Below are 19341 nucleotides of genomic sequence, written 5' to 3' on the forward strand. Positions count from 1 at the left end.
GTGCACGACCCTGTGGGAACTGTCCTTATCTCCTTCCATGACCTGCTCACCACACTCCAGACACGCTGCTTGTCCTCTGTCCCTCCAAGTTCTGTTTCTCCCCAGGCTCTACCCTCAGCCTGGACTACTCTGCTTCCAACTCTGAGCGTGGCTCACTTTTACTCAAGCCTGAAGGCTCAGCTGACATGGCCCTTCTTCAGAGAGGCCCTCCTTGACCCTTAAAATCTAAATCAGAACACTTCTCAATTTTATAACCTCTCTCTGTATTTTTTACAGTTTCTAATCAGAACTTTTTGGTGTATGTGGCCATTTGTTTATGACTCCTCTTTCCACACTAGCAGTTAAGCTCCAAGAAAGCAAGGCCTGTGTCCCCAGAGTCTCATGGGTCGCCTGACCTAGAGCAGAAGCCCATCAAGCATCCGTTGGCTGAGGGCAGTGGTCTGCTTGTCTCGGGTTGGACCCCCCCCTGCTAGGGTCCCATGGGTGACCAAGAGCCAGGTCTGCAGCTAACCTGAAGCCCTCTGAGCAGCTCCTGGCCATAACTTCCCCCCTAAAACACTTTACCTGTCAGATGGAAACTTCCGGTGCTGGTTCTCAGCATGGTAGCAGCCTTGGGGTGCTTTGCAAAAACCACATTTATATTTTACAGGAGAGGAAAATTTTCTTTCTGAAACCGTGCGACCAGTAAAAAGCAACTTTCAGTAATTTGGGATGAAAATATTTATGGCACCCAGCAGAGCAGAAAACAACTCTGGTTTTAAGTCAAAAATGTGACATACCAAGAGCAGAGAAGTTTCAGAAAAGGTCAAAGATATAGCTGTTCATGAAAATGTCGTGGGCCTCGGCAAACTCACCACCCACTTTGGGCTCTCGGGTTCCTCCCACCCTGCCCGGGCGGGCGGAAGGACTGACTCAGTGAGCTACTCAGAGAGCGCACCACCCTCTGGGCCTGGCCTGGACCAGCACCCCATGGGTGCCCACGGTTCTTCCTCAGCAACACAAACTCTCATTCCCAGTCCTCCAGCTTCACTGCCATCCGGGGATATCACACTCCTCTGCTTACCGTCCGGCCGCCTGCTTCTGCAGCAGCCCCCACCGCCCCCCGACTCCTCAGTCTCAGGAACCGACAGAGTCCCTTTGTGGCTTATGCCAGACCGAATTGTTTCTGTCACTTGCCACCCCAAGAATCAAGACCAGTGCATTCCCTGGCACTGGACAGCTCCCATCTCCATGTCCCCCACATGAACCCTTGCTGCCCCCACTACAACCTGACACCTCTCTCTCCAGGATCAGGCTTCCGTATCAAAGTGCACAACGGGGTTCCCACCCTGACCGTCCCGCTTCCTCTCAGTGTTAACTTGGCTCTGTTTGACCATCTTCCTCTTGATTTCTCTCCTGTCTCCATGTCCTTGTGCCCACAGCCCTGGAAGTCCCCTAGACCCCGATGCTGACCCTGTGCTCATGCTGGGCAACTCTCCCCTTTTGGTGGTCGCAGCACACCTGTGTTCTCAACCTTGAGAACATTTGCAAATCAGTCTCGTGTGCAAATCAGTCTCCAGCCTGCTGTCTGGTACCCTTCCAGGTCATTAGTTCCCCTAGGACCAAAACTGAATTGATTTATCTTTCCCCCATACCCACTCTTTTTCTTTTCCTTTCTTTAGTTTTTTAAGATTTATTTATTTGTCAGAGAAGCAGGCTCCCCGCTGAGCAAGGAGTCTGGTGGGAGACTCGAACCCAGGAACCTGGGATCATGACCTGAGCCAATAGCGGACGCTTAACCGAGGAAGCCACCCACGTGCCCCTCCCCATATCCCCTTTTCCTTCCGTGTTTCCCTAGCGCACAGCATCACCTTCACCCTGCTGCCCAAGCCAGGAGCCAAAGCTCAGCTCAGCCTCCTCTGTCTCCTTCTAGGCTTGTCGGTCTAACCTCCTAGACAAGGCCGCTCACGCCCGCCTTCTCTTCACCCTCCTACCCTCTCCTGCTGCCAGCGCTGCTTGCCTGGACGCCTGCACTGGCCTCCTGCCTGGCCCTTTATCCACACGAGAAAGGGGGACCAGGGTCCCCCTTCTGCAGGGACAACCGGGCTGTGTCCCTGCTCTCACCTGCCCCCTCCCCCAGGACCTTCGGCTTCCCACCCTGCCCCCTGCCAACCACTGCCTTCAGGACAAAGCAAAGCTCTCTTGGTCTCTCCAGCCCCTGGGCTCCTCCCCAGGGCCCCTGCCTCTGCCACACCCCAGATGCACCCAGTGCCTCACTCCCTCTTGCTCTAGGACTAGGCACACCTGTGCCTACTGGCTGCTGGATCTTCTGCCTTCTGCAGGCTCTTGCTCTTTCAGATCTTACAGACCTCGAGATTCTTCCTCCCCGGGGAGGCCTTCCCTAGTGGCCACCTGCTGCGTGAGCCTTCTTCCTCTACTTCCCTCTCTTGCTACTGACTCTCGAGTGCTGTGGCATCTCAGTGCTGTCTGTCTCCTGCCCTGGTCTGCAAACTCGGGGGGTGGGGGGATGGGGGGGCAGGGACTCCTCCCCCCTCAGTCACATGCAGGGGTTCGGTAACTATGTAACAAGTGAATTAACAGCAAACCACAAGAGTTACCCCGGAAAGGTAAATGCATCACCTACTTCTCTTTTACACACGACAAGTATCATCCCAGAAAGATTACTACCTGGGAGAGAGGGGGCAGAAATGAGAAAAAACAGATGTAGAAGAGAGACAAAAAATGTTCTTAGGAATGTCTGTTTTTACGGGCTTGGTCAGAAACTGTCCCCCGTAGGAGGGGAAATGTCCCTATTTTGTGGTCATCCAACAAATCACAGAGAAAGGTATTTTTAAAGAAATTGGGCAGACTCTTGATGTCCCTGAAGTCCCCATGTCCCTGCTCCCTCCCAGAGCCTACTTCTGGGGACCTGATTTGCTTATCATTCAGCATCTCCTGCCCCAAAACTCCAGGAAGATGCAAGAGCCATGACCTCAGTCTGGCTTTGTTTGATCCGTTATTTGTTTCAGTATATTAACATACCACTAAAATTCCTTATAAATGCACGATTTAATTTTGTCCCTAACAAACCCCTGAGGTTGAGGCCATCATTTTGGGTCTTGGTGAGGCTGGTGGCTTGTCCCAAGTCATGCGCTTGGAAAATGGCAGAGCCAGGATCTGCTCCTGGGCTGCTGTGACTGGGAGCCCGTGTTTCAGAGCACAGGGCTCTGTGGCCAGGGACGGGGATCTGCCTTCTAGGGCAGTATCATGGGTTGAACATAGCTGCCCCCAAATTCATGGACTTCCACCTGGAACCTGAGAATATGACCTTACCTGGAACATGGGTCTTTGCAGGTGTAACTAGTTAAAAGGTCTTGAGATGAAAGTAGAGTGGGCCGTAAGTCCAAAGACGGATGTCCTTACGAGGAGGGGACCATGCGCAGATGGAGGCAGAGACTGGGGTGCTGCGTCTACAAGCCAAGGGTACCAAAGCTCGCCAGCAACCACCAGAAGCTGGGAGAGAGGGAGAGAACAGATGCTCCTGCAAAGCCTCCAGAAGGAACCAACCCTGCCAAAACCTTGATTTTAGACTTCAAGGCTTCAGAACTGACAGAATACGTTTCTGTTGTTTTAAGCCACCTGGTTTGTGGTTATTTGTTATAGAGGCTCCAGGAAGTTAAGGCAGAGACACGCACCCAAGTCAGCCGATGATGGGTGGCCGCTCCCTCCCTTTACCTTCGTGGGCCACACGTCCATCCTGGGCTCTGAGGAGAAAGCAGTCTCCTTCAGAGGTTGCAAAACCACTGGGAAAGGCCTGTTCCTGCCACCCATCCTGGCAGCAACTTCTTCCTTTTGGTCACAGCTTACAGGCCACCTCCGCCCGCCTCTACTCTCACTTGTAGCTTCTAACAATCCTGAGAGGTAGACAGGGCAGGCTCTCCACTCCAGAGGGGGAAACTGAGGCACAGAGAGAAGAGAGCCACTGCCCAGAGTCCCCTAGCCACTGCAGGATAACAGCGGTTAGGGAAGGGGTACTCGTCTTACGAGGGCAATAGGGCAGTTTCTTTCATTTTTGAAAAGATGTTTGGGAGCACCTGGGTGGCTCAGTCAGTTAAGTGTCTGCCTTTGGGGCTCAGGTCATGATCCCGGGGTCCTGGGATTGAGCCCCACATTGGACTCTCTGTCTGCTGCTCTCCCTGCTTGTGCACATGCTGTCAAATAAATAAAATAAAATCTTTAAAAAAAAAAAAATGAGTCTCTCCAATGAGCCAGGCATGAGAGCAAAGAAGGAGTTCGGCCTTAACCAGTTTCTATCAAAATCTAAAATGTCCCTATCATTTGACCTGACAAGGGACTCACACGTAAGCACGTGGATGGTCCCTAGAGTGATGCTACGACAGCCCAAACTTGGAAATGACCTCAAAGTCCAACATTACACACTCTGCAGCAGACCTGTGCTAGAGAATCCCAGGCGGCTGTTCAGAGGGCGATCGGGGGTGTACCCGTAGGCACGGACACAGAGAAGCATCCTTGATCTAAACAGACTCTAAGTGAGACCCAGCACATTGTGGACCAGACGGCATCATATGCCATCTTTGTCAACAACAGACAAAATCAGGGCGCCCGGGTGGCTCAGTGAGTTAGGCATCTGACTTTGGTTTCAGCTCAGGTCATGATCTCAGGGTCCTGGGATTGAGCCCTGTGTCAGGCTCTGCTAGAGAATCTCTCTCTCTCTCAGCTCCTCCCCCTGTTCTCACTCGAAAATAAATAAAATCTAAAAAACAAAACAAAAACAAAAACAAAAAAACCACCAAAAAAATAGACAAAATCGATAACCCAAATCAAACATTCCCTCTGAGAAGGGCATGAGGTTGGGTTGGAGGGTGAAGAAAAACTTTCAGGTTTTATTGTATCAGATTTAAGCCTAAGAAATAGCCATTTTTGGAGGGAGATCCCACCTACAGAGAACTGAACGGTGAATGAAGTATTTGGGGGTCAGGCAGGAAGGAGACTGAATCAATACATCCATTACTGGAATCCCTGGGTAAGAAAACCAAAACAATGGAACAGAACAAACACCTAAAAACAAAGAAACATAAGTGGTAAAGCCAGCCAATATGAACTCAAGTCTACCAGTTTTGTTCTTGCTAAAATGCTCTGCCAATGAGGGGAAAACAACAGATACCAGAAAAGCTGATTTTTTGAGGCCACAGAAGAGGATTTTGTGAGACATAGAATCAAGGTTCTGAGGTGCAACCTTCCCTCCCCTAGCAGATGGGGAAACTGAGGCCCTATAACCCAGCAAATGCCTCCAGTCAGCAGACAGTCCTGGGCATGTGCCTCGGTCTCTTGTCTTCTAGTCCAGGGCACTTAAAACATACTCAAAGAAGCTGTCCCCCTGTGCTCACGTTCCTTCCCCACAGCCTATTCATCATGAACCCCGGGGCCACCTGCTTCTCCCACCCTCTGTCACCAGCCAGCCTCACCCCCACCTCTCACATGGAGGACGCAGCAGCTCCATCAGCAGCCAGAGAGCACGTCTCAAGACATAATCCCGTCACTCCCGGGGCAGAGCAGGCTTGAGGCTGCTGTCCTTTGAAAGGCCTGCTTGGCCCTTGGCTAGTATCTGGAAGGTTCCATCACTCACGATATGAAGAGCTCACAGGGCCTAGACTGTGTATGCAACGGGGCTTACTGGGAACACTTGCTTTCCTTCGGGGAGTCTGCAAGGGCTGGACAGAAGGTACCCCTGTGACCGGCCCCCCGCAGAAACTGCCAGCACCGCGTCTCTCACAAGCTTCCCAGGAGACACCTGACCCACAGGGTCACCACTGGCTCCTGGAGGAACTGAGTGAGTCCTGTGTTTGGGTCTGTCCCTACTATCAGGGCCCGTCTTACATGATCCTGCAGAACACAGCCTGGATGGTGGAAAGAATCCCGCCCCCCGCCCCGCCCCACGCCCCAGCAAACTCTCCTCTGTGGGGAGGCAGGACCACCTCCAGGAGCAAGGTGACCTGCCCCAGGGCTGCTGCCCCCCCCCCCACCCTGGGGATTTGGGTTCTGAGGAATGCCTATTTTTAAAATCAGGGAAGTCTTTAAATAAGCGTGGCAGCCTTTCCTTCTCTAGGGCGGGGAGGAAGTCTGAGGTTGACAAAAACCACCGCCACTGGTGGTTGACCAGCTTGTGGGGGCTGCTGCTTACGGGCTAAGGCACCCGACCGAGGCCCAGGTACCCCAGGGGATGCTGCAACATTTCTCTCCTTTTCCTGCAGGGTCAGGATCCCTCCCATCTTGAGTCATCTCCCAGCCTTGGATGGCCAAGAGGATGGCGAGGCCCGGGGTGGGGGGGTGGGGAGGGAGAAGATGGGGGAAAGAACATTCTGTAGTAGCAGGAGCCTGGCGTTAACCACCCCCCTTACCCCCTACCCCCTCTTCCCCAGAACACACTGCAACAACCCCAGGAGGAGGGACCGAAACACTTCTGTTTGGGGGAAGCCAAACAATTTGCCCCAGGGCCCACAGCCAGAGAGAGAGAATTCGGAGGGAAGCCGCCTGGCCCAAAGCCCCTTCTTCTTGCAACGACCTCTTTGAACATCACCCTGGTTGGGCGCTGGGCAGGGAGCTCAGCCCAGGGTTACTCAGTGAGAAAAACAAATTTTAATCCTGCCTTTTAATACACACTGACAGACACGAGATCTACAACCAAGCTTCTCTGTGCGAGCACTCTGGTGGTTTCCATTTTATTCTACTCCGTTGCTTAAATGACAGACAGCAGCCCGTTAAAGGACTCGGGAGTCACCAATGAGCTGAGTTTGAAAGGGACACAGGTATTCGGAGCACAGGCCTGGTCTATTTCCCTGGGGTTGGGAAGGGTTTGCCAGAGAGGAGACAGCCCTGCTCAAAGTATGTGATATCAGCCGTGCAAACTGGGAAGCGTAAGTCATGTTATTTTATTATGAAAGCATAAAGAAAATGAAAACATATCAAGAAAAAAAAAAAAAAAAAAAACAACAGTTATTCAGCCAGAAACGAAGACCTATCACCATTTTGACCGAGTCATCCGGGCAACTCCCAGCCCCAGCGTCTTAGCAATGCTTTGGCCAGGAAAAGATGGAAGAACCGAATTCAGGACGCCCCTCTCCCCTGCCTCACTGCAAAGCAGCCCACGGAGAGAGGCCCTCCCCAGCCGCAGTCTAACCGGTGCCTCTCAGCCCTGGCTACACTTTGGAACCACCTGTAAGCTTTTAAAAAACCCAAGGCCGCGGTCCCAGGCCCCAAGATCGTGATTCGGTTGGTCTGGGGGTGGCCTGGGTGCTGGGACCTCCCATGTGCAGCTGCGGGTGAGCACCGGCACGGCGAGTAAACCCTGAGCCTCACGAGAAATGAGCAAAGGGCTAGCGCGATGGCTAAGCACACTGGCTCCCAGGTTCCCCAGATGTGGCTGGTAACATGCATCATCCAAGAGGAGGACGAGGCGAGCTGATGGCCAAGAACCCAGAGAACAACCTCGAAGGTTGCTCCAGGTGGCAACTTTACCGTAGCCCGGCCCTGCTGCAGTGAGCAGCTCTGATCGCCACAATTCGAGAAGGAGTATCACTGTTCCCATTTCACAGAAGAGGAACTCAGAGGCACAAGGAGATGGGCTCTGCAGAGCTGCCTACGGGTGAAACAGGTCTGAAAAACCCCACCAGTTCCTCCTACGACACTGTCATTTTTCCCTCAGACACCAGGGCAGCAGGACAATTCAAAAGCTCCTAAAAGCAATTGATTAAAACAGTTTTTTAACTCCAGAAGGGTAAATTACTAAAAGGAACTTGTCCTTTGACTCAATAGAAGTTCAACTGCTACAGGTGGTCCTGGCCCAATATTCCCCAGCTCTTGTCAGCTCCTGGTACTGGCGGGCCTCTGTGCCCCTCCCCCATCCCGGAAGTTATTCCCTCCTCCATCCCCCCTTGGCTCTGCACCCCCATTCTGTGATTCTGCTGCTTCTGTGCCTTCAACCTCTCCCCCTCCCCCCACCAGGCCCCTGGCTTCAGTCAGTCAGATCCCCTGCACAGCACCCAACCCCAGCTTGTCATTCACCCCAGGAACAGACCTTTACCCTAGATTTCTTTCTCTCAGCTCCGTGAAAACGGGAGCAAAAGGAAAGGAATTCACGATAATCCCAACACACCAGACTTCTTATCCACCTAAGGTCTCTTTCTCTCTAATTATAATCAAAGACGGCAGACAATTCTGTATTTTATTTTTCCTGCTAGTTATGTGCATAGATTTATGCCTTTTTGACAGCCAAGAAACTGCACCAAGAAGTTAATGCTCTCACTATGGAATCTGATTTCTCATTTTTAGCACGTTTATCACCAATTCCAAGACCACGTTTCTCCATAGGACAAAATAATGGCACATCTCCTATCAATGGCACCTGACGGGCTATGGAATAGGGTGCTAGCAGTTAGTTTCCTTTTTATGGGTCATTTCCTTTTAAGAGAGAGGACCAGGTTTGATGAGGAACACTGCCATGATTCTGGACACACACTATTGAATTTTTATCCAGAACAACTGTAGGGGTGATCCTGCCCCTCACTAGGTATGAGCTGGTTTCACCCCAGAATAACCAGCACCAAGTGTTTCGGCTTTTTTGGTTTGCCTGCTTTCACAGGGAACTACAAATGATGGAAAGTAGGAATTGTGTTTCCATTGGCCTTTGATGAATGAAAATCGCTGAACTCCTGGAGTTCCTCACTCTGCGGTGGCAGGCACTGTACGTCCAATACCCAAGTACATGGGGAGGACTGTTGACCCCACTCATGGCCAAGCACACGGAGGCTCGGGGAGTTTCAGAAACTCGTCTGAGGTCATGCAGCCCACCATGGGTGGAGGCAGGATTGGAATCCAGGCCGTCCACCCACTGGAGCCACAGAGCAGCAGGTGGTCTACTAGCGTCTCCCAGATTGGCAGAGAGTCCGCTCTGGCACCAGGGTTCTCCCTCCTCCATCACCGCCCCTGCCCGTTCCGCTCTGCTCTGTGGAGCTCTACAGGAGAGCCCGCTTCCTGGTCTTTGTCTATCCTGTTCCTGCCGCTGGAAATGCCCTTTCCTTGGATTCCATGAGTTCAAATCCCAAGGCCCCAGCTGAAAGGCTGCCTCTTCTGCAGAACTTTCCGTGACCCTCCAAAGGAAAGTGGTCTTTCTCCCCCATTCTGCATACACGCCAGGACCACTGTGGCCCCAGGTTCTGGGCACCTCACTCACAAATCCCTCCCACGCTGCTGGTCCCCGCCAGTTTCCTGCCATGCCCCTGCTCCCTCCCCACCTTGCCCTGCTCCAGGGCCCTCCGCAAGGGCCACTTCTTCTGCTACAACACCTTCTTGGTCATCCCTCAGCACCTGGTAACCTACTCCAGCCCTCCAGGTGTCAGACAGAGAGACCTGTGATCTGATGAGGTCCGGAGGCCCTTCTGATCTCAGTGGTCCCAGGGAGGGACCCACATGAACCATGACCACTCCTTAATGGCTCGGCAAACGTGCCCCTTCACACGCACTGTTTTGTGACTTGACAGGGATCTTTCGCTCAGCGGAAGAAGAAGCCACAGGCAGGCAGGGACCAGCGTCTGCTGGACTGCTGGTACAGCCTGCCAGATGAGGTTGGTGCCGGGACACCGCTGGCACGGATAAACATTCGTCGAGGGAAGGAATCTGCCCCCGAGAGCCCTTGTTGCCGCTGCAATCCCCCTTCTCTGCTCCCTTCCTGCCAGGAGCTCTTTGCCCCGGAGACCCAGCCTATCTTTGGGATCTACTGTGTCTGAAAAGCATACAGGGCACCATCACTCATCCGTACTTAGGGCATGGAAGGCAGGCAGCGTGGGTCTGGGCCTCTGGCCAGCTGTGTGACCTTGGGCAAATCGATAACCCTTGCTGTGCTTCAATCTCCCTATCTGTAACAGCGGGAAAGAAGTAACAGCACTTAATGCACTGGGTTGTTGAGAGGCTTAAACAACCAAACATACAGAAAGCGCTGAGCCCATAGCTGGCACGGAGTGGGTGCTCAGGAGATGTTCATGCTATGATTGCTAATGCTTCTCCTGCTATATTTCATCGAATTCCAAGAGGAACATTTTCCCCAGATTCCAACTTTTCTGAAATCAGAATTGGTAGCATACAGCATGGGCCACTTCCCTGCCACTCTAAACAGCCTTAAAATCCAAATGATTCCTACCATTAAAAGGGCATCACTATCAGTCCATGACCCTGCTTCTTGGACACTCACTGATCACCCTGCTGCTACCCTGAGCCCCCAGCTCTACCTGCTAGCTCCCCCGGAACCTCCCAGAAAACAACTAAAATGGAAGCCATATTTCCTTTCTACCTTGTCCTTACCCTTCATAACAGATGTCCCCCCAAGCCCAACAACCCTGCACCCCAGATATCAAGGACAGAGTTTAATAGTTCTGCTTGGGATGATCACATGATACAGGAGGTAAAGCCAGGGTGACATCTTATTTCTGCCACTTCCTACCTGTGTGATCTTGAGCAAGTGGCTTTACTTCTCTGTGCCCAAGTGTCTTTCTCTGTAAAATGGGCAGTATCAGCCTAGCATTTTGAGATCACGGTCTCCTCAACTCTTCCCGACAAGCCTTCTGGAACAAGGGTAATTTTCTCTCCCTTTTCCAGATAAGGAGACAGAGGTGTCAGTGAGGTGAAGGTCCGGGGCTCATGACACATGGTTATTATTAAAATGCAGAGGTGGGCTCTGAAGGATCTGATTCAGATTACTGGGGTATCTTGAGGTTTGTGAATTCCTACTATAGTTTTCACTTTTGTGACTGAACACTTCGGGATAGCAGAAGCATCCCAAACAGGTATTTTCCCTTTATCCTGTTTGAAACACCAAACAGAATGGTCTTCAAGCCTGGGAAGGTCCTTTAACACTGCTGGTCCATCAGAAATAATTTACCTTTTCATCCCAGGCAGCCATTTTCCTGTCCTCTCTGGATCTGGAAAATAAGAAAACGTTTGTCTAGATCTGACATCCTGCTATCATTTATCTTAGTGTGTGCTTTGCGACACTTTGATACAAATTATTTTTAACTTGCTTACGTTAACAGTGTCTGAAAATAGCATAAAGCTCAAAGTTTATGTAGAAGGATGCACATCCTTGGTACATATCCAAAAGAATTGAAAACAGGAACTCAGACAAATGCATATACAAAAATACTCTTAGCCTGGGGCGCCTGGGTGGCTCAGTGGGTTAAGCCTCTGCCTTCGGCTCAGGTCATGATCTCAGGGTCTTGGGATCGAGTCCCGCATTGGACTCTCTCCTCAGCTGGGAACCTGCTTCCTCCTCTCTCTCTCTCTCTCTGCGTGCCTCTCTGCCTACTTGTGATCTCTGTCAAATAAATAAATAAAATCTTAAAAAAAAAAAACAAACTCTTAGCCAAAAGGGAAGTAACCCAAGTGTCCATTAGGGGATGAATGGATGAATGAAAGATGTTCCACCCATACAATGGCACATTATTCAGTCTTAAAAAGAAATGAAGTCCTGACCCATGCTATAGCATGAATGAACCCCTAGAACAGGACACGAAATCAAAGGAACCACACACAAAACTTCACATATGACATGATTCCACTGGACACGAAATCAAAGGAACCACACACAAAACTTCACATATGACATGATTCCACTGATATGTAACACCCAGAATATGCAAAGCCACAGAGACAGAGACAGAAAGCAGACTGGTGGGTGCTAGGGACTAGGAGGTGGGGAGGGGGATGGTGATTGACTGCTTAACAGAGGCAGGGTTTGCTTTTGGTTTGATGAAAATGTTCTGAAACTGGATAGAGGTGGTCATTACGTGACATCAGGAACGCACTAAACGCCACTGAACTGTTCAGAGTTGTAAAATGGTTAATTTCATATTATGTGAATTTCACTCCAGTTTAAACTAAAAAAAAAAAAAAAAAGACCCATAGACATACATTAAAGTGTATATGTAGGGTGGCTCAGTGGGTTAAAGCCTCTGCCTTCAGCTCAGGTCATGATCCCAGGGTCCTGGGATCAAGCCCCACATCAGGCTCTCTGCTCAGTGGGGAGCCTGCTTCCTCCTCTCTCTCTGCTTGTCTCTCTGCCTACTTGTGATCTCTCTGTCCAAAAAAAAAAAAAAAAAAAAAGTGCATATAGTGTATATGTAAATATATATTACAGCATAATATATACAGTATGACCCAATCTGTGAAAAAAATTACATATGCATTTTAAAAAATAAGTCCGTAAAGATATAGCCAAACTGTTTACAGTGGTTATTGATGGACAAAAAGGGAGTGGTCGAGGGGACTGATTTTTGTAGGTATTTTCCTTCACTTCCTGGAAGGTCTGACCCTTTACAATGAGTATGTATTAGTTCTTAAAATTTATTTTTATTTTTATTTTTTTTAAAGATTTTATTTATTTATTTGACAGACAGAGAACACAAGTAGACAGAGGCAGTCAGATAGAGAGGAAGGGAAGCAGGCCCCCTGCCGAGCAGAGAGCCCGATGCGGGACTCGATCCCAGGAACCTGAGATCATGACCTGAGCCAAAGGCAGCGGCTTAACCCACTGAGCCACCCAGGCGCCCTTAAAATTTATTTTTAATGTAGGTGACACAGGTATGTACCAAAAAACTGAAACAATTCAAAAAGATATATTGTGACTAGTAAGCTTCCTTTCTACCCATTCTTCCCAGAAGCAGCCACTCTTAGCAGTTTCCTGTGTGGTCTTTAGGGGTATTCTACGCCTTTGCAAGCACATCTATATCTACTCCTTTTCTCTTCTTTAAACTTCAACAAATGTGAGCCGACACACACACTGCTTGAAACCTTGCTTACTTCCCTTTAGGGTGTGGTAAGCTCCATAATGAACCCCCTCCCTCCAAAGGTGTACCTGTCCTACTCCCCAGAACCCGTGAATATGTCACTGTACATGGCAAAGGGGGCTTTATAGATGCGATTCAATTAAGGCTCCCAAGATGGGGATTATCCAGGTGGCCCCAATGTCATCAGAAGGGTCTTTCTGAATAGAGCAGAAGCATCAGAGACAGAAGGACATGTGAGTGCAGGAGCAGAAGCTGGAGTCCGAGATTTGAAGATGTTACACTACTGGCTTTGAAGACCGAGGGAAGGGACTGCAATCCAAGGAATGTGGACAGCCTCCAAAAGTTGGAGGTTCTCCCTTCGAGTGTCCAAAAGAAATGCAGCCTGGGGGCACCTGGGTGGTTCAGTGGGTTAAGCCTCTGCCTTTGGCTCAGGTCATGATCTCAGGGTCCTAGGATCGAGTCCCGCATGGGGCTCTCGGCTCAACAGAGAGTCTGCTTCCCCCCCGCCCCGCCTGCCTTTCTGCCTACTTGTGATTTCTCTGTGTGTCAAATAAATAAATAAAATATTAAAAAAAAAAAAAGAAAAAAAGAAATGCAGCCTGGCCACACAACACCTCGATGTTGGCCTACTGAGACAGAGTGTGGACGTCAAATCCCCAGCACTGTAAAGTAATACATTTATGTTGCTTTAAGCCATCCAATTTGTGGTAATTTGTTATGGCGGCTATTGGAGACTAATACAGTATTTCTGGTTGTTCTCGATCAGTACGCGCTATACTGAATGCACTCCTTGGAATGACTCCACAAGGTTCCCCCTGGAGGAATGTGTGTAGTAGTCCCACTAGTGATCAGAATTTGGATTACTTCCCAATCTTTTGCTGTCCCAATGTTCTAATAAATAACCCTGCACACCGTGTCCTTTGATGATTTAAGAAAAAATTATCAACTGGAAAAAATTTTCATAAAGACTTAAACAAAAAAATAAAGTTCTTTCTCTCCTCAGTAGCATGGGTTGTAGGCACAAGGGCCTCTCAGAGGGTTTCTTGCTGGTCGACTGGCAGGATGGCTTCTGCAACCAGCACAGTTCAGCTAGCTCACTGTGTTCCTGTTCTAGCCCCTGGGGGCCCTCACCCTGCTCTCATGAGACGGGCTCAAGTGGAACCTTTAGCACAGGCAAAGGTGAAGGGAGCTGTTAAGGTGCCCTGGAGATTTCCTTCCTTCACAAGGCAGGAAATAGAGCACATTTATAGAAAAACAACCAGCTTCACTAATTCAAGCAACAGAAAATTTAAAGATACATACATGACCTCTCCATTAAACTAGACAAAACAAAAGTGATAAAACTCAGTGCTTGTGGGGCTGTAGGGAAACTTGCACACTGCCAGGCATTGTTTTTCCTTAACAGCCCTCTGGTGATAAGTGCCAAGTGCCTTCAAAATAATCATACTCTTGACTTGAACACATCAGTTTGGAGCTATTATTTCAAATCATTGCGTACCAAAACACAGGTGCAATGTGGACAAGCTACTTTGGATATGATGGCTAAACCTGGAAAGACGCCACAAGCCCCACTTTAGAGAACAGCTGAGAAAGGCAGTGGGCTGTTAGAAGGAATAACAATTCTGAGGTCTATGTAGAAATACAGAAAGAAGGCTGTTAAGCAATGACAAGTCAAACTCTGACGGTTGCACACATGACTGGCAATTGTACAACAAAATTGGAACTTTTACTACATGCCAGGCACTGTGCTGGGTTCTGGGTGGGAATCCGAAGTGATGAAGAAAAAGGTCAGGGCACTGGGAGACAGATACTTTAGCTGGGTAGACAAACAGGGAACCAGGGAAACATGTAAGCAAGGTAAGATCCCCTGAGGCTAAGCATGGGAAGAAAGAGAAGGAGAGATGGTAATGCAGGAAGAGAGCAGGAAGTGGGGCTCCCGCAGGTGCAGTGGTCAGGGAAGTTGTGAGAAGGCGAGGAGGCAACTTGGACAGCAGTCCCAGAGTAGCAAAGAGGTAAGTCACAAGAAGATGGCCGGGAAGAGTAGTCCCTGGAGAAGGCAGGCCATGTGCAAAGGTCCCAAGGGGACAAAAACAAAGAAACAAAACAAAACCAAACCCCAGCAGGTCCAAGGAAGAAAGAGGAGGTCAGTAGGTCTGCAGGGAACGTGCAGTGCAAGGACAGGGGCAGGACACAAGAGTCTGACCTTGCAGAGGGCTTGGGAGGCGATGCTGAGGTCAAGAGCGGTGGCTGGGAGGCCAACGGGAGGCAAAAGATGATGCAGAGGGCTGGCCAGATTCAGAACATGCTGAGGAGCAGAACCCGCTGCGGGCTCAGATGTAGGGGGAGGAGATGAGGAGCCGGTTTGGGGCAACAAGAGTCAGGGCTTCCTCCTTCTCTCTAAACCTGTGATCGCAGAGGGCCTGGGGACCTTGGAGTGGTTCTGGAATTGTGCAAACGTCAGCCCAAAGATTTTCAAAATGGTGCTCCTACTAGTCTTTCCCCTAGGGACTCAAGAGTGCGAGAAGTTGCCACTGGCAGCCTTGGCTTACTCAAGAAGCTGTCCGGAAATTGTGCAGATCTCGAAGAGCCCTGACTGACCCGAGGTTAAAGGTGTCAGGCACAGAGGTGTGCTTTCAGAGGGACAGGGAAGAAGCTGGAGGGTGTGTGTGGGGGCGGTGGGCATAGCTCCGTGGTAGCCTTGGGCAAGGTGCTGGGCTAAGCCTTTGTACCCAGTGTCTCACTTCATCTCAGCAGTGCTGTACGGTAAGTACCATGCTTAGCCCCCGGGACAGTCGAGGGAACGGAGTGATGAAGAGATGAAGCCCCACAGTGGGGCTGTAAGGGCCCCTGCCCCCAGCAGAGATGGTGGGGAGAGGTCTGTAAGTTCCTGTGGGGGGCAGCACCGCTGCCTCCTGCAGTTTAACCTGTCCCCAACCCACCATTCTCTTTCCTCAGCACACCTTGCCCCAAGAGAGGGGTGCCTGGGAGGCTCAGTCAGTTATGCAGCTGCCTTCTGCTCAGGTCCTGATCTCCAGGTCCTGGGATGGAGCCTCACCTCGGGCTCCCTGCTCAGCCAGGAGTCTGCTTCTCCCTCTGCCTCTCACCCTGCTCATGCTCTCTCTCTCAAATGAATAAATAAAATCTCGGGGGGGGGGCGGTTTTCCCAGGTGAAGGGATGCGGCCCTGGCGGTTGTCTCATCTCAGCCTCCTCCTGGGATACCCAGGACTACCTTCATCCTCACTTCTCCCCCGCAGTCTTCCTGGGGGGGGGGCAGGGAGGGGCAGGGATGGTGAATAAAAGGATTTAGGGGTTCACACAGACCTGGGTGTAGGTTCTGGCTCTGCCTGCTTCGGCCAGGTGACCCAAGGCAAGTGGCTTGGCCCGAGATTCGGCGTCTCCACCTGTAAGACGAGACAAGCGTGGTCCTCACCGCACCTGTTGCTGCCCTCGGCGGGTGATGAAGGCACCTGTCTGCACGGTAAGCCCGGGACGAAAGGGTAGTTCTTATCAATGCTCCCGTTTTCAAGGGGAGGGAACTGAGGCCAAGAGGGGCTTCCCTCCCAGGTCCCGTGGCACCAGGCCTCCTGCCCTGTTTCCAGCGGACTCCAGTTCTCCCTGCACAGGGCAAGGGGTCCCCGGGGGGAGTGCCAGTCCGCCCGCGCCGCCGGAACCGAGGGCAACTGGGGGCGGGGTCCCAGGCAGGCTGGGGGAGGGGGTCGGGGAGGGTGAGGGTCCGCTCCTCGGACGGCTCCGGCTGGGACGGCTTGGGAGAGCGCCTACAGCCGGCGCGGCCGCGTCCCAGCCGCGGAGCACTTACCCTGCGCCCCAACCGCCGGCGGCCACCGCAGCGACTGCGAGCTCGGCGCCCGCGGAGCCGCCCGGCCCCTCCCTCCTTCCCTTCCCGCCCCCCCTCCTGACCCCCCCCCCCCCCCCCCCAGCCCGCCCTCTAACCCTGCGCCGCCACGGGCCGGGGCTCTTGCCCTGGCCCGTCTGTCTCCCTGTTGGTCTCCGGCTCGCCCCCCTCCCCCGCCCCCTCCCGCTCCGTAGGCCCGGGCGTGGCGGGGCCTCCTGCGCTCCTGCAGATGGACAAAGGTCCCGCCCGTGGGAGCCAATCGCGAATCACGAGAATCCGGTCCCAGGCTAGCCAGAGGGAAGGGGTGGGAGGAGGGAACCACTTCCTTCCTCCGGCGGGATGGAGTGGGGGCGGGTCCACTCCCCCCCCCCCACCATACGCACTCGGGGGAGGCTGGGCCTGATGTCCGGTGGCACCCCTGTCCGGTTTCCTTAGGGGTGGCTCTGAGTGGCTTTGCTTGTCCCCTGCACTGTATGTGCCATGCAGAGGTTGGAGAGTGGGCAGAATGTCCTGAAGGCATGGCCAACCTCGAAGCCGGCAGGCCCGGCCACTCCTGAATGGGGGCAGGAGGTCTCCGCGCCAGAGGAGGGCGCCTTCCTGCCTGGAGGCTGAGCCCCCTTGCTCAGGTGGACTCCTTACCTTCCGGGGCCAGCGGCAATGCCCCTCTCCTCCCGGGGTGCCCCAGCACTGCTCGCACTTCATTCCTGGCACTGTCCTGGAATCAGTTTCCATTAGCTTCCGTCTTCCTAAAAAGACCGTTTGTCCCAAACCTCGGGGTGGAGCAGGCCCTCTCTTTCACATCTCCCTGCTTCTGGTTTAGTTGGGGGCAGAAGGAGTCTCAGTCCTGGGAGCGGTATTAGTTTCCCATTGCTGCTGTAACAGGTTATCACAAACCCAGTGGCTTAAAACACAGATTTGTTATCTTAGGGCTCTGGAGGTCAGTAGTGCGAATGGTCTTAATAGAGCTAAAATCAAAGGTCATGGCAGGGCTCTGTTCCTTCTGGAGGCTCTAGGGGGGGATTCTTGCCTTTTGGAGCTGCCAGAGCGGGCCTGCATTCCTCAGCTGCTGGCGGCTGCCCTCTGACCTCTGCTATCATCAGCCCTTCTCCACTAGATCTGACCCTTCTCCCTCCTGAAAGGGCCTTGTGATGACCTTGGGTCCACGTGGATAATCCCCTTCGGCTACGTCCTTGATTAATCACACCTGCAAAGTCCCTTCCACCAGGTGTGGTAGCTTATTCACGAATCCTAGGGAGTGGGATGGAGACATCTGGGGAGGCGGGCTGTTGTCTGCCTATCGGGGTGGTATTGTTTCCATTGGCTTCCATGGAGTCTGCTTTTCCCAATCCTGTCCCCCCCCCCCCCGTAGGGCAGTAGGCTCTCTTAAAAACATCTCTGTCCGGGGGAGCCTGGGTGCCTCAGTTGATTGTGTGTCGGACTCTTGATTTTTGACTCAGGTCATGATCTCAGGCTCCTGGGATTAAGCCCCGAGTCAGGCTCCACGCACAGTGGGGAGTCTGCTTGAGGATTTTCTCTCTCTCTCTCTCCCTCCCTCTCTGCCTCTCCCCCATCCTCCCCCGACCCATGCTCTCTCCCCTCTTAAAAACAAACAAAAACAACTCAGTCTCATCTGACTTCTCGGTCACATTTTCTTATTGCAACATTCCTATTCCAGTCCTTAACCCCAGTCTGGCCCATTTTATTTTTTTAAATATTTATCTGGGCGGGTGGGAAGGCAGGGGAGAGAATCTCAAGCAGACTCTGGATCTCACAACCCTGAGATCATGACCCGAGCCAAAACCAAGAGTCGGACGCTTATCCGACTTTGCCACCCAGGCACCCCCTATTCTGGTCCATTTTACACATCAATCTTGTTTGTTTGTTTGTTTTTAAAGATTTTATTTATTTATTTGACAGAGAGATCACAAGTGGGCAGAGAGGCAGGCAGAGAGAGAGGAGGAAGCAGGCCCCCTGCCAAACAGAGAGCCCAATGTGGGGCTCGATCCCAGGACCCTGGGATCATGACCCGAGCCGAAGACAGAGGCTTAACCCACTGAGCCACCCAGGCGCCCCAATCTTGTTTTTAATTAACAATGTCCCTCCCCTACCGGTGCCCGCTGGACAGAGTGGAGGGTGTGTGCACTGGCCTGGTCTCCGCATTCACTCCCTCAGGAGTGGGAAGAGGTGGAGAGAACAGGTATCAGGCATCTTCTCACCTAACTGCCCACCCCGGGGCTGCATCCCTCTTTCCATTGGCTCTAACAATTCCTTCTGCCTGCAGTGACAAGCTTAGTGCAGACAGCTGGTGGCCTCAACCGGGCCCCTGGCTTGATCTCTCATCATCCTTCCCACGTGCTGCCTCCCTGGCGGCTCTGCTGTGGTCCAGGGGAAGCCCACAGCTGCCAGCCTTAGCTGTGCCCTGAGCCTGCGACCACCAGCAGGGACTTATTTCCGTATTCTTGAGCAATCAGGCTCCTAAGAGAGCAGGTTAGCAAGTAGGGAGAATTTGGTCACGTTCTCAATATTTCTGTCCACAGAATGCCTCAGTCTCCTCAGTGGGACAGGAAAAGATCTCAGTTTTGTCACATCGGGCACATGGTAGGTGCTTTACATCTCTACGGCACGAATTAATAAATGAGCACTGAGAATAAGGC

The 19341-nt window shown here is 51.9% G+C and overlaps 1 protein-coding gene and 1 long non-coding RNA gene across 6 annotated transcripts in view; one reads left to right on the plus strand and one right to left on the minus strand.

Moving 5' to 3' along the window:
• HVCN1 (hydrogen voltage gated channel 1) overlaps positions 1-16959 on the minus strand; it is a 34511-nt gene extending 17552 nt beyond the window's left edge. For 2 of the 5 annotated variants that reach the window (XM_059408404.1, XM_059408403.1), the window contains exons 1-2: positions 16156-16235; positions 10931-10970 (exon numbers count right to left, since the gene is read on the minus strand). In XM_059408404.1, coding sequence (XP_059264387.1) covers positions 10931-10951 — 21 coding nt within the window. In that variant the 5' untranslated portion in view covers positions 10952-10970; positions 16156-16235. Of the gene's footprint in view, positions 1-3312; positions 3419-10930; positions 10971-16155; positions 16236-16651; positions 16733-16785 lie in introns of those variants that run through there. The other 3 variants (XM_059408406.1, XM_059408407.1, XM_059408405.1) reach the window with 3 other exon arrangements.
• Positions 16224-19341, plus strand: part of LOC132023150 (uncharacterized) — a 6876-nt gene continuing 3758 nt past the window's right edge. The window contains exon 1 of the long non-coding RNA XR_009405875.1: positions 16224-16312. This is a non-coding gene — a long non-coding RNA (uncharacterized LOC132023150). The remainder of the gene's footprint in view (positions 16313-19341) is intronic.

This window comes from Mustela nigripes, chromosome 8 (genome assembly GCF_022355385.1).
Source record: "Mustela nigripes isolate SB6536 chromosome 8, MUSNIG.SB6536, whole genome shotgun sequence".
Classification (NCBI taxonomy): Eukaryota; Metazoa; Chordata; class Mammalia; order Carnivora; family Mustelidae; genus Mustela; species Mustela nigripes.